Genomic DNA, 14,441 nt, shown 5'->3' with positions numbered 1-14,441 from the left:
AGAAGGTAGCCAAAACTCAATAATTGAAGCTAGAATTTCAAAACATAACCCTTTTTTATTTCGATTTATGCCTCGTTTGGCTTTCATTTTTTGAAAATAAAAATGAGTGGAATAATTTATTTTTTTAAAAAAATAAGTGGTTAAAAAAAAGAAATTTTTTTTTGATTTACGTGTAATATTATTTTATAAAAAATTGTGTGATTAAAAATAAGAGAGAAAAATAAAATTTAATTTAATGAGTACCAAACGAGTACTTAGCACATTTGATTATTTGTTTTTCAATGTGATCCAGGCAAGACAAGTCTTTGATATCAAGTGGATCAGCATCCACACAGGCGGCTCTGTGATATACTGGCCCAACAAAATGGGGTTGTGTAGGGCCTTCTTATTCGAGCATTCTTCTAAGGCCCAACCGGATTTCTTTCCTTTTTAACTGATCGTGTCTTTGCGTTCCTGAAACGAGTTTCTGCTTGGCGCAAGACGGCGTTGGGCGGAGATGGCAATGGAAGGAAAGGCTCAGTTCGATGGTTCAGAGATAGAGTATGTGAGCTATAACGGGGAGCATCACCTGCCATTGATTATGAATCTGGTTGACCAGGAGCTGAGCGAACCCTATTCCATTTTCACTTATCGCTACTTCGTCTATCTCTGGCCCCAACTCTCTTTCCTCGTCAGTAACTCCTCTACTGCTATCATTATTGTTTTATTCTCTCTTGATCCTTCATTACTGATTGAGTAGTTGTTGAATAATGTTGGCTTGTTGTATAATATGTGTATCTGATGAAGGCATTTCACAAGGGAAAATGCGTTGGCACTGTAGTGTGCAAGATGGGAGAGCATCGCAATACTTTCAGAGGTTACATCGCTATGCTTGTCGTTCTCAATTCTTACAGGGGCAGAGGTATTGGTGAGTCTCTTATCCCTAACTCTTCCAATTTTTATATTCACTAGAATTTATGTAACGATTCTTGTTGGAAATCACTAGTTTTGATTCTTATAATTATTCTTCAGAAAGTTATAAGCCTAATCGATTCTCCCGAATACAACCTATTCACTTAGAGGCAGAGGTATCTGTGTGTGCGCCTTCTCTCGTAAAAGAAGCTGGCTTATATCTGTTGCATCACTACTAAACTGCCGAAATAAGCCAAAAAATGCCATTTTTTGGCATCCATGTGTCATTTAAGCCAAGGCAATAAGTTTTTAATCCGGACATTATTGGTTCAAAATCCTATTTTATCTCTTCCCCTCTGTAGACAGCAAGCCGAATCATGGTGATAACATTACAACTGCTTACTTATAAATTAGGTGCCTCAACACTGTATTGGTCATATAGATAGATAATAGGCGTCTGTTTACCATACTATGCACTTGTAAGGAATAATTTTGAGACAAACTACAATGGAAGTATGTCTATGTTTCCAAAGAACTGTCAGTGAAATTCATTTGTAGTTCTTTCCATTTTATAGAAAGTACTTGAAGAGTTAGATGTTCTTTTTTTCTGTTTTCAGCTACAGAACTTGTTACCAGATCAATTAAAGTGATGATGGAATCAGGTTGTGAAGAGGTATATCATTGAAACTGATGCATTGAGTTTTGGATTGTCGCTAGGTGTTTATTACTTGAATCGAGCATTCTAAATTGCTCCATATTTACTTTATTTTAACAACCAATGAAAATTATGCCTATGTTTGGCCCCAATTTTTTTAATAACTCATTTTTCTAAAATTCATTTTCAACCACACATTCTCATAAAATAATTCTACACATGAAGTCTAAACTTTTCCTTATTTTTTTAACCACACATTCTCGAAAAAAATCATTACTTCAAACCACATTTGCACTGGTAGGCAGTAGCCAAAGACTCTTCTTTGGCCATTCCGTGATAATTTGTTTCATGGAACTAGGGAATGCATGTGCCCATGACAGCTCATGAGTTACTCCTTTGTATCGGAATCAATGATAATTGAGTAATCTTCCAAATTAGAATTAGGATCCACAATATACAATTCATATGAAATCATGTTGGCATTTTTTTGTACTTTGTTTCCTTTTCTTTTTATATTGTTCTAAAGCATAATATGTTGTTATGTTCCTTTGGTACTTCCTTTCTTTTTAGCTTGAGAATAATGCAAAACTGTTATTATGTTAGTCAAGCTTGAAGTTCTATTATTTTTGTCACCACAATGGCTAGAGGCTAGACACTTCAATCCGCTTAGGAATGCGATAACTATGCTGGTTTAGAATGAACATTTTAGCTAGTAAAATGCCCTGCAATGGGAAATGGCAAGTGTCTGATAACAATTTTATCAATCTATACAAAAATTTTCCAAAGTGTACCTGTACCGATGGCTGAATTCTATAGAAAACAGAGCATAGGAAGACTGGAAATTCGAATCATACCAAATAAGGAGAAGAGCTGAATTGATTGAAAATAATCTCCTATCCATAATTAGAGTTGTGTAGTATATCAATTGATTTCCTTCTAGTTTTAGGAGATAGAACTTTCCTTTTTTACAGCTTCCTTTGCATTATAAATTGCAACTCTTTACAGTGTACAATTATCGAGAAATAATAGATTCAATTTCTCTTCATGGTATTAGAGCTAGATTATTTCCTAACCTAACTAAAACATGGCCGAAGCAGCCACGAATAATAGAGGCTCTATGACATCTGAATCTAAATCTGAAGTCACGTCTGCCTTTAGTACAGGAGGAATGGAAAATTTTGTTCTTCTAACTCACGATAGAAATAGTGAATGGGAAGAATTTTCGAGAATGGGCACAATCGATGAAACTAATGGTTGATGGAAAGGGAAAACTTGGTTACCTAAGTGGGGAAATCAAGATGCCTGCCTCAACCAACATTGCTCTCCTTCAAAAATGGAAGACGGAGAAGTCGTTGGTGACTGCCTTGCCTGTTAATTCCATGGAGGCCTACTCACTCCTTCACTTTCCAGTTGCCTTGCCTGTTAATTCCATGGAGCTTGCTATAAAAAAAAAAAAAACATATTTGTTCCTTCCAATTGCAAAAGACATCTGAGAGGCTGTAAAAGAGATGTATTCAGATTCAGAAACCTCATCTAAAATTTTCGAAATCAAATTGAAATTGTGGCAAGAATTGGACCTGAGTTTGGAAGAAGAGTGGAAGTGTGCTGAAATAGCCACAAAGAAACTGGAAAGTGAAAGAGTGAGTAGGCCTCCATCGCAATCTCGATGATGTTCATAGTTGGATCCTTGGCCGATGACCTCTTTCCTTGTCAGGGGAAGTCTTTGCGAAGGTGAGGCAAGAAGAGGACCAGAGGAAGATCATGCTGAATGACTGATGCGTATGGAGCTCCAACAGAGGCGTTTGAGCTGAGTTCTAAAAGGTTTTGGCTGCCTAATGATGGGCTAACTAATGGAGGTAATGGGCTAATGGCTAGGTCTAATAGTGGAATGGGCTTGAATCATGGTCCAAATATGATCTTGGGATGATGAGAGTATATTCTAAAGGTGTAGCAATCGGGCTAATTCCAAACCAACGAGGTTGACCGTGGTGTGAGCATTGTAAAAAATCAGGACACAAAGAAGATATGTGTTTGGATATACAGGAAAAATCGAGCAATTGGAAACCGAGGCAAAATAGTAAAACTTGTAGATACCAAGCTTTATTGACTACCAAACAGGAAAATCCGAGTCAAGTAGTGCTTTCAATTTCGAACAGATGAAGCAACTCTACAAAATGTTTTCTAGCTTTCAATCATCGAGTCGAACCTTTACAAATAACCCTTTTAGCTCACCAGCTTATAGAGGTAATTTTTGAGAGCCTTACAAATCACCAATCTAAAACTCCTTGGATTTTTGACTCATGAGCATCTGATTACATGATTGATTTCCACCACCTATTCTTTTCATACATCTCTTGTGCTGGCAATCTGAAAGGTAGAATTGTAGATGGTTCACTGTTATCAATCGCAAGAAAAAGGTGTATTAAAAATTCTGATTTTATAACTTTAGAATCCTTCATGTTCAAAAGTTATCATGCAATTTACTTTCTATAAGCCATTTGACAAAAAAATCAAATTGCTTTGCTAAATTTCTCCCATATCACTGGATCTATCATCGGGGATGACGATGGGTAGTGCTAAGGAAAGTGACGGGCTCTAATACTTTGACAAGATTGATGTGAGTAAACGACGTCACGTTACAATTTTCTGCATTCTATTTCTAGAAATAGTGAAGTTTTGTTATGGCATTTTAGAATGTGTCATCCAATCTTTTAGTACTTGAAATGTGTATTTTCTTCAATTTTATGAATAAAATGTTCGTTGATATTTAATGTGAAATATGTGTCTGCAAAACATCAACGTACATCATTCCCGACGTCCATATACAAACCTTCCAAGCCATTCACTATGATCTATAGCGATTTATGGGAGCCATCACAAATTCCCAATCATACTAATGCAAAGTGGCTTGTGACGTTTATTAACGATCATACTTGAATTTGCTGGTTTACCTACTAAAAGATAAATCAGATGTTCATTTCATATTTATCAATTTTCACTCCATGATCTAAACACATTTAAATTTTATGCACGGATAATGACACAAAATATTTCAATAATACCATGGGTGATTTTTTCCAAACATGTGGAATAACTCATCAAAGCTCTTGGATCAACATTTCCCAATAAAATAGGATTGTCAAATGTAAGAATAGGCATCTCCTAGAAGTTGCTCATGCATTGATGTTTACTACAAACATGCAAAAATGTTTTGAGGAGATGTTATCCCGACATCCACCTACCTAATCAACAAAATGCATAGTCGTATTTTAAACTTTGAATCGCCTCTCCAAAAACTTAAGAAACTTTTTCCAACCTCTTGACTCAGCTCCGATCTATCCTTAGGAGTGTTTGGATGTGCTGCCTTCGTTTATATTCACTCTTTACAGGGTTAACTTGATTTTCGAGCAGTTAAATATGTTTTGATTGGATACTCTCCTATTTAGAAGGACTACAAGTGCTACGATCCCTCCACGAAGAAAATCTTTGTAAGGCTTGATGCCACCTTCGAAAATACTTCGTATTTTAACAAAATCTCTCTTCAGAGGAAGACCATACATGAAGATCGGTTACTTGACTTCGATCTCACTCCTCCTAAACCTACAACAAGAATAAAATCTATCCTACCATCTAGTATGCTATTAATTGAAGAGAATTTAAATGCAGGGATGGATTTTGAAAAACAAAATGATAAAGAGATACTAGTCTACTTACGAAAGCCAAAATTAAAGTACAAAGAGAACATCACATTTGAAGCACCAAAAGAGTCATAACCGATAATAGCTCCTCATGAAGCTTCATAAATCCCCGGTTTACCTATTGTTCTCAGAAAGCAAACACAATCATGAGTACACCCTATTTCAAAATTCATGCCTTATAATGCTCTATCTGCAGGATTCGGTGCTTTCACATCCCATCTTAATAGTACATAAATTCTTGAGTGCAGATAAACAGTATTGGAGAAAATGAGAGCATTGGAGAAAAATGAGAATTGTGAGGTATTGGACCTATCAAAAGGGAAGAAACCAATTGATTGCAAATGGGTCTTCAATTTGAAATACATAGTTGATGGGACCATAGGACGGTGTAAAGCTCGATTGGTTGCAAAAGGATACACACGGGACCTATGGCATCGACTACATAGAAACATTTGCTCCAGTAGCAAAATTGAATACTATTTGAGTTCTCCTGCCTTTAGCTGTAAATTTGAATTGGCCTCTGCAACAACTTGACGTAAAAAAAATGTATTTTTAAATGGAAAATTAGAAGTATTTATGACATTACCACAAGGATTCAACAAGATAAATGAAGGAGATTGGGTATGCAGACCCAAGAAATCTCTTTATTGGCTCAAACAGTAGCCAAAGGCATGGTTTAATAGATTTGTGAAGCTGTTGAAAGGTCCAGGATATTGACAAGGGCAATCGGTTCGCACTATGTTTTACCAACAATTTGAAGATGGGATTAAGACAATCCTAATTGTATATGTTGATATATCATTCTGTGAGGAGACAATGTAGTGGAAATTGAAAGACTAAGGATATGTCTAGCTACCGAATTGGAGGTAAAAGATCTGGGACAAATGCTGAATGGAAGTAGCGAGATCGAAAAAGGAAATCAGCGTTTCGCAATAAAAATATGTTTCTTGACATCTTATTTGAAATCGGCGTGTTAGGTTGCAAACCAAGTGATACACTAGTGGAAGCCAAAAAAAGTTGTCGGAAATTCAATGAAAATAAATAAATATCAAGGACTAGCTAGAAAGCTAATCTACTTGTCACACACTAGACTTGACATTGCATTTGTAGTGAGCTTTGTAAGCCAACATATGCATTCTCCAAAGGAAAGTCACCTAGAAGTGGTCTACAAGATATTAAGATACCCTTAAGGCTCCTTGGGAAATTGCTATTTTTCAAGAAAAGTGAAAGGAAGAAGATTGAAGTCTTCACAGGTGCGGATTGTCACAATAGAATATATGAGGTCAACTACTGCTTATTGCACTTATGTGTGGGGAAGCCTCATAACATGGAGAAGTGAGAAACAAAACGTAGTACCTAGAAACTGTGCCAAATTGAATACAGAGCTGTTGCACAAGGAATATGTAAAAGATTGGCTGAGTAAACTTCTGAAAGAGTAGCATGTCGAAGTAAAGTTTCCTATCAAAATATGTTGTGATAAAAAGGCGACAATGAACATCTTACTTAATCCAGTTTAGTATGATCGTACCAATTTTATAGAAGTAGACAGACACTTCATAAAAGAAAATGTTGAGGAAGAGACTATTTGCATGACTTGTGTCCTTACACAAGAACAAACTGTAAATATCTTTACCAAATGACTTCCTCGACAAAGCTTTGATAATTTCATATGCAAGTTGGACATAATTAACATCTATGATCCAACTTGAGGAGTGGAAATTCGAATCGTACCAAATAAGGAGAAGGGCTAAATTGATTGAAAATTATCTTCTATCCATAATGAGAGTTCCGTAGTATTAATTGATTTCCTTTTAGTGTTAGGAGATTAGAATTTTCCGTTTTTACAGATTTCTTTGTATTATAAATTGTAACTCTTTGCATTGTACAATTATCGAGAAATAATAGAATCAATTACTATTCATTGACAAAGACAACATAAGAGGATTTAAATGATGGCTTTTATGTTGATGTAACTGTAAGAAACTGTAAGTATAGGACTGTATTTAGATGGCAGAAGCACAATATCTCGAGCTATGTAATTGTATTCAGCAACAAGGAAATGAAATGAAGGATATTTGGCATTCGAGAGGCTAATACTCCAATAGTTCCTTCTAATTTTTGGGATGCATTCTTCACTCTTTTCCTTCCTAATTATAGACTTTGTCATCCTGTAACAACTTTTTAAGTGCCTCTGTGAATGGGCTTGTGAAGTAGTTGGATTACCCCTAAGCTGTTTTCATTTCTTGCGTCTTTCATACTTCAACTGAATCGGAGGAATATCATTACTCTCCCCACGATATTCACTTTATCCTCGAGATGAAATTTTGGAAACTGATGTAACAGAAGATTGTAAGGTTCCCAAGTAGCTTCCAACGAAGATAGTCCCTTCCACTGTATGAGCACCTCAACACCTCAAATAGTCTTTACTATACCTCATCTCTCGCCCAAGATTCCTTAAGGTTCCACCAACATTTCCAAGTCTTCATTCGTTGGCTTGGAATAGATGTCACGAGTTTGGCATCTCCTTCGGTCTTGTGGAGCTGAGAAACGTAGAAACAGGATGGATGTTGCTAGAAGCTGGAAGAGTTAATTTGTATGTGATTGGGGTCAACCCTCGTATCAACTGCAAAGGGTCCATAATATCTTGGAGCCAACTCTCGCTCAACCAGGCTGCTAAGGTCTTCCGGTGATTGGGTCGTAATTCGAGGTAAACCAAATTGCCACCTAGAACTGGACATCTCTTCTGCATGTATCTGATGTTCTTTACATTTTGTTTTGAGTCTGTGACAATTGAACTCTTAATTCCTCCAAAACCTAGTCCCTCTCTATTAGTTGTTGTTCCACCATGGATAATTGTGTAGATCTCTTTCCAATGTCAGCAGTACTGGTGGCTCATGCCCATATAGGATTTGGAACAGAGTTCTTTTAGCTGTCGTGTGATAAGAAGTGTTGTACAATAACATACCCTATGATAACCAACTCAACCATGCTTTTGGTTTCGACGATGCAAAACAAAAAAAATAAGTCTCCAATGTGTGGTTAACCACATTCGATTGGCTATCAGATTGGGGGTGGTAAGCCGTGCTACTGCACAATTTAGTATCCTGTAGGCAAAAAATTTCCTCCCAAAATCTGTTTATAAAAATTGTCTCAATCAAACACAATTGAGCGAGGCACTCCATTGAGAAGGATTCTCTTTAACAAAAGAACTTGCTATCGTAGTATTTGAAAATGGATGCTTCAATGCTACAAAGTAGTGTATGTACTCAACCGATCCACAGCCAGAAGAATGGTGTCTATGGTTCACAATTTAGGCCGACCTTCAATGAAATTTATACCGATGTTTTCCCATACTTGTTCTGGGATCGCTAAAGTCTGCATTAGAACCCCTGGTGAGAAAGCCATTTATTAATTTAGGGGGTGTTTGATAGACATTTTTATGTAAAAATACATTTTAGAATAGTAAATTGATATGAAATGTGTAGTTGAGAAATAAGGAAATTTTTTTGATTTACGTGTAATATTATTTTAATAAAGAATGTGTGGTTAAAAAGAAGAGAGAGAAAAATGCATTTTGAAAAAAAAACGGGGCGTTAGTTGACAAACGGAGCAATTTTTGACGTATCTATGGAAGTCGCTTTTTGTTTCTTCTAAATAAACATTGCCTGCGATCCTCCTATATGTTGTTAGAAAACCTGAATGGGTGCCCACATTTTCGTCATGCCCTTCATGCAGCATCAAGGAAATTAGAGTTGACCCCTTCAACAATAACAACACCTTTGAATAATAACTGTCCATTCTATAGTGTATGATGTGGATAATTGGATTTTTGCTGTAGTTCTATTTGAGTTCGCAGAGTTTCTTGTTAGTCTCCAACTCTTTTGCTAGTTGTTTCAGCTATCCCTGGGGACTGATAAAGCCATTAAAAACCATCGGGTGGTTGACACGGGAAAGAGTGTCCGTCGCCTTGTTCTCCAACCCTGCCAATCTGAATTTCAGACTAGTAGCTCATAAGTTTAACCATGTGTTTTTGATAGTCCGGACTCACCACTCTTTGCTCCATCAAAAACTTCAAACTTTTGATCCTTCTGTATTATAAAATGTTGTCGTACGAGGTAATACTACAATTTCTAAACTACAAAGACAATTGCCATCAACTTTTGCTCATATACTAACTTTTTGCAGCTGTTAGGATTAAGTGGCGTGACTTAAAAAAAGCATAGGGATCATTCTTGCATCAAAATTGCTCCCAAACTGTTCCCCAACACATTTGTCTCTACTACCAACGTGCACATGAAGTTTGGCATTGCAATACAGGCAGTGAAACCAAGCTTTTGGAAGGCTTGTTTAGCTACCTCGTCCCAATAGTTGTTCTTTTTCAACCTTTAAATTAGGGGCTAAGCTAGCTTCCCATAATCTTTGACGTATCTTCTATAATAAGCCCTAAAAATCCATGGAGGTCGTGGAGTGACTAAGGGCTAGGCCAATTCATAATGGCTTTAGTTTTCCAACAGCCAGCTGCCACACATTGTGAAATCACATCTCCCAGATATTCCACCTTACTGTGCCAAAATATACATTTTTTCTTTTAAAATACAGCTGATTCCTTTCTAACATCTCCAGTACCCGTCTTAAATGACCCTTGTATTCCTCTATATCCCGACTATATACCAAAATGTCATCAGAAAACACTTGAACAGAATGTCTCAATTGATCTTTAAACATCTCATTCATCAAGGCTTGGAAAGTTCCCAGTGCATTTGTTAATCTAAAAGGCACATAAGAGACAAATCTGGTAACAGAATTCAAATCCAACTTTGTGAAGAAGGTGACCCTATGTAGTTTGTCGAGCAATTCTTCAATCATTGTGATTAGAAATTTGTCAGGAATTGTTGCCTTGTTCAGACTTTGATAATCAATACAAAAATGCCGTCCTCCATCTTTCTTCTTCGCTAACGGGATCGGTGTGGAGAAAGGACAAGTACTCGTTCTTACCATCCCTGCAGTTATCATTTCCCAGACCAACTTCTCGATTATATTTTCTGGATGTACGAGTATCGTTAGGATCACGTGCTCACTGGTGCTGTCCCTATTTGTACAATGATTGCACAATCCCTTTCTCGCTGTAAAGGTAACCCACATGGGTCCATAAAAGAACTATGTCGAATTCTATCAACCATGCTTTCAGCTCCTTTGGTACGTCCACCCTCACTTCATTGAGCTTCTCTGAGATACTGCCCAATTCTAATAAAATCCTCTCCCCATTCTCCTGAAAAGCCTCCAACATGGATTTCATCGATACTAAGGACTTGCTAAGGCTATGGTCTCCCTGCAAGGTTATTGCTGATTTCGCTACTTGAAATTTCATGGACAATGAACCCCAATCCAACTGCATTTTACCTAGCAAGCTTAACTATTTCATTCCTAAAATTACATCCTAACTCCCCTAGTCCAAAGGAAGGAAGTCCTTCATTATTTCCAAATTCTGCAAGCTCAGTATCACCCCTTTGCAAATCCCGACCCCTTGCACTGCTTGACCCTTACCAATTATCACGTATCCTGCATTTTTGTTCTGGGTAATTGCAATTTTTACCCTAATTATGCAGCAATGAAATTTTTGGTCACCCCATAGTCAATTAACACCACTACTTGATCTCGAATCCTTCCCGTGATTTTCATAGCTTGTGGTGGGTGTTAACCCAACCACAGAGTTCAAGGACAACTCAATCACTTCTGCCAAGGCTGTCGTGCTGCTGCTCTCGTCCAATGCCTCCGTGTCTGTTTTCTCCATGTTCCCATATCCTCTTCGCAGTAGATTACTATTATTTGCAATTCCTTAATTTTGCATAGACGACCGATTGCATATTTCCCATTGCAACGAAAGCAAAGATCCTCCTCGGCCTGCAATTCCGGCTCACTAAGTTGCTTCTAGGGGTGGGATCAAGGCTTTGCCGAGATCGATAGGTCTGATTCCAGCTGTTGTTACGGGATTGGGGGTGAAATTTTGGGACGAACCATAGAAGTATTTCAAAGGAATTGGATGATTATTCATGGGCTAATTGGAATTTAACGTGGGTTTACTTTTAACTAGACCAGATCCCGAAAATGGGCTATAAATCCGATAATTCTTTTCCTCAATTCTTTTGGCTGTATCCATCAATTGCTCCAGCTCAATGTGTCTTAGAACGCAATTTTTTTGCTTTAATCTCTGTCTTAAGCCCATTGATGAAGTGCTCCTCCATGATTGCATCTGAGAGATCTGTCAACGGAACAGCCAGGGTCTCATACAGCTGTTAGTATTCTCTCATCGATCCCTCTAGTTGGAGAGCCAGAAATCGCTCCTCCCTGTGCCGCCTTGCGTTGACCAGAACCTTTCCAAGAGTTGCTCCTTCAATTTTTCCCAATTTCGGATCCAGTTCCGGCCCTGTTGCTATTGATACCACTACAGAGCTCCACCTTCCAAGCATTTCGCCACCGCTTCCAACTTTTCTGTCTCTAATATTTGATTTACGTAGAAATAGCGTTCAACCTTTAAAATCCATCCCTCCGGGTTCTCCCCGTCGAACATGGGTAATTCCAGTCATCTACACCTCAATTCAGGCCGCCATGGCCCCATGCAAGCCTCCTTCGTTTCTTTGCTCACCTCTTCCCGTCTTGAAGCTTCTACAGAATCCATGGTGAAGGTAAAAGGGTGAGTATACTCGAATTGCTTTATCATTGTGGACATTTTTCTCAATTTTTGGCATCCTACGAAATTCTAACTTCATTGACTTGAGCCACAATTGAAAATCCTCCATTCTACCTAAGAGACTTTCGTGGTAGCTTTCAATTCTCCCCGTCCCAACTCCTCCACTCTATCTGTTAAAGTCATATTCCAAGGGATGCTCTGATACCAATTAATAGGTACCTGCACCGGTGGCTGAATTCTACAGAAAAACAGAGCACAGGAAAACAAAGACAACACGAGGATTTAAACAATGGCTTTTATATTGATGTAATTGTAAGAAACTTCAAGTACAAGACTGTATTTAGATGGCAGAAGCACAATATCTACTGCTCTGTAATTGTATTCAGCAACAAGGAAATGAAATGAAGGATATTTGGCATTCAAGAGAATATTTGGTATTCGAGAGACCAATACTCTTCAATAGTTCCTGCTAATTTTCAGGATGGCTTCCTCATTCTTTCCCTCCCTAATTATAGACTTTTTGATCCTGTAACAGCTTTCTAACTGCCTCTGTGAGTGACATGTGAAGTAGTTTGACTTTCCCTCAAGCTGTTTTCCTTTTTTGCCCCAGTTATTTTCTTGCTCCTTTCATACTTCAACCGAATTGGAATTCTATCAGATTGTATCAATTAGAGTGCGTTTGGTTTGTCGTATTGAGGCCATTTTCAGTTTTTAGTTTTATAAATTATATCACACTCAAAACATGTTTGGTATATTATTTTCAAAAATGGGTTTTCGAAAACAAGGAAATTTTTATAACATAAAATTCAAAATAACGTTTTTTGATTTTTTGAAAACACTCAAAAAATTCAAAACAAAGAAAATGAACTTAAAATTTTCTCAAATGAAAATGATTAATAAAATCACACAAAATCTACTCAAATACAAATACTCATCAACCAATCTCTCTCCGAGCTCCTCCAAAGTCCAAAATGTAATAAAATTATTTCTAATATTTTTGAACTGAAAGCATTTTCTAGTTTTTTGTTTTGAGAAACAATTTTTCAAAATGATAAGCTAAGCGTGTTTTCTATGATCTTAAAATAATCCCTCAAAACTGAAAATAGAAAATGAATTCAAAATTGAAAATGAAAAACAGAAATACAAACAAAACGCACCATTATTTTTTCCAAAAGAAATTATGTAAAAGTCAATGTCTTTAGCTCATTTGATAGGATAGCCACTTGCGTTTCCTTCTACCATTTTAGAAGAGACATGTCCATTCAGTTATTCTCTTGTTGTGTCCGGTTTGCTCCGAATGGGCAGAAAGAAATTGTAGGGTTGAAGGAAGAGGTGGCATTTACTTCTCTTTCCCCTTGCGTCACACTTTTGCATGGTGTCGTCGTAAAGCCTACTGAATTATCTGAGCATACACAAGAGCATAATAGTAATCAGCTGTTTCTGGCTCCTTTTTTCATTTAATCTCCACATCAGTATGTAGGGAGTTATTTACTTGGTGTTTTTCTGCTTGTCCTCTTAAAGGTAACTCTAGAAGCAGAAGTTACAAATAAAGGAGCGCTTGCATTATACAGTCGTCTTGGATTTATCAGAGCTAAGAGACTTTTCCGGTATTATTTGAATGGAGTAGATGCTTTTCGACTCAAGCTGCTATTTCCTCGCCCGGAATCTAACTTCCCAACAGACAATGAGAGTCATAGGCTTCTTACAGGTGGCATACAGCCTGAAGAAAATTCTATGCTCCAAAACAGCATGTAACAAGATATTTTTATGTTATACAGCTAGATATTCACTGTAATTGTGTAATATAGCAGATACATTGTTTCATGTCATAAGAAATTTATTGAAGTAAGGTCACTTAGCTACCAGAACTTTTGAGTGCGTGTTTGAACAATTTTTTATTTCTTTATTTTTTTTCCTGTTCAATTAAACAATGCTATCAAATCATGCACCGAAAGGTAGTTTCATTATATATATTTGTTAGCATTTTAGTGGTGTTGGAGATATAATCCTTACCATTTTTTTTATTATTATTTTTTTCTCTAATTTGAAGTTATTTTGGCAACATCAACAGCTGAGCCAGCTTGACCAAAGGCTGCATTATATATAAACACAAATGGGGAATTAATTGCAGGTTTGTACAAATTTTTGTTTCTTTATATTTTTCCCTTTCAATTAAACAATCATCTCAAATCGTGCGCTAAAAGGCAGTCTTATTCTATGTATTTGTTAGCATTTTAATGGTGTTGGGGTATAATCCTTACCTATTTATTTATTTATTTCTTAATTTGAAGTTATCCTGGCAACATCAACATCTGAGCCAGCTTGACCAAAGGCTGTATTATATATAAACACAAATGGGGAATTAATTGCATGTTTGAACAAATTTTTATTTCTTTCTTCGTTTTTTCTCCCTTTCAATTGGACAATGCTATCAAATCGTGCATTAATGTGAAGTTATCCTGACAACATCGACATCAAAGGCTGCATTGTATGTAACATAAATGGGGAA

At 36.9% G+C, this 14,441-nt stretch overlaps 1 protein-coding gene across 1 annotated transcript; it reads left to right on the top strand.

The window, feature by feature from the left end:
* Nucleotides 1–421: 421 nt before the first annotated feature.
* Nucleotides 422–13,903, top strand: LOC111388712 (N-alpha-acetyltransferase MAK3). Its single transcript, XM_023013496.1, has 4 exons — nucleotides 422–670; nucleotides 787–907; nucleotides 1,509–1,564; nucleotides 13,454–13,903. The coding sequence occupies exons 1-4, from the start codon at nucleotides 497–499 to the stop codon at nucleotides 13,685–13,687; spliced, it is 585 nt and encodes a 194-aa protein (XP_022869264.1). The 5' UTR covers nucleotides 422–496; the 3' UTR covers nucleotides 13,688–13,903.
* The last annotated feature ends 538 nt before the right edge of the window (nucleotides 13,904–14,441 follow it).

Source organism: Olea europaea, unplaced genomic scaffold (genome assembly GCF_002742605.1).
Source record: "Olea europaea var. sylvestris unplaced genomic scaffold, O_europaea_v1 scaffold524, whole genome shotgun sequence".
Classification (NCBI taxonomy): domain Eukaryota; kingdom Viridiplantae; phylum Streptophyta; class Magnoliopsida; order Lamiales; family Oleaceae; genus Olea; species Olea europaea.
Note: the sequence above shows the minus strand (reverse complement) of the source record. Positions and strands in the feature narration are given on the sequence as shown.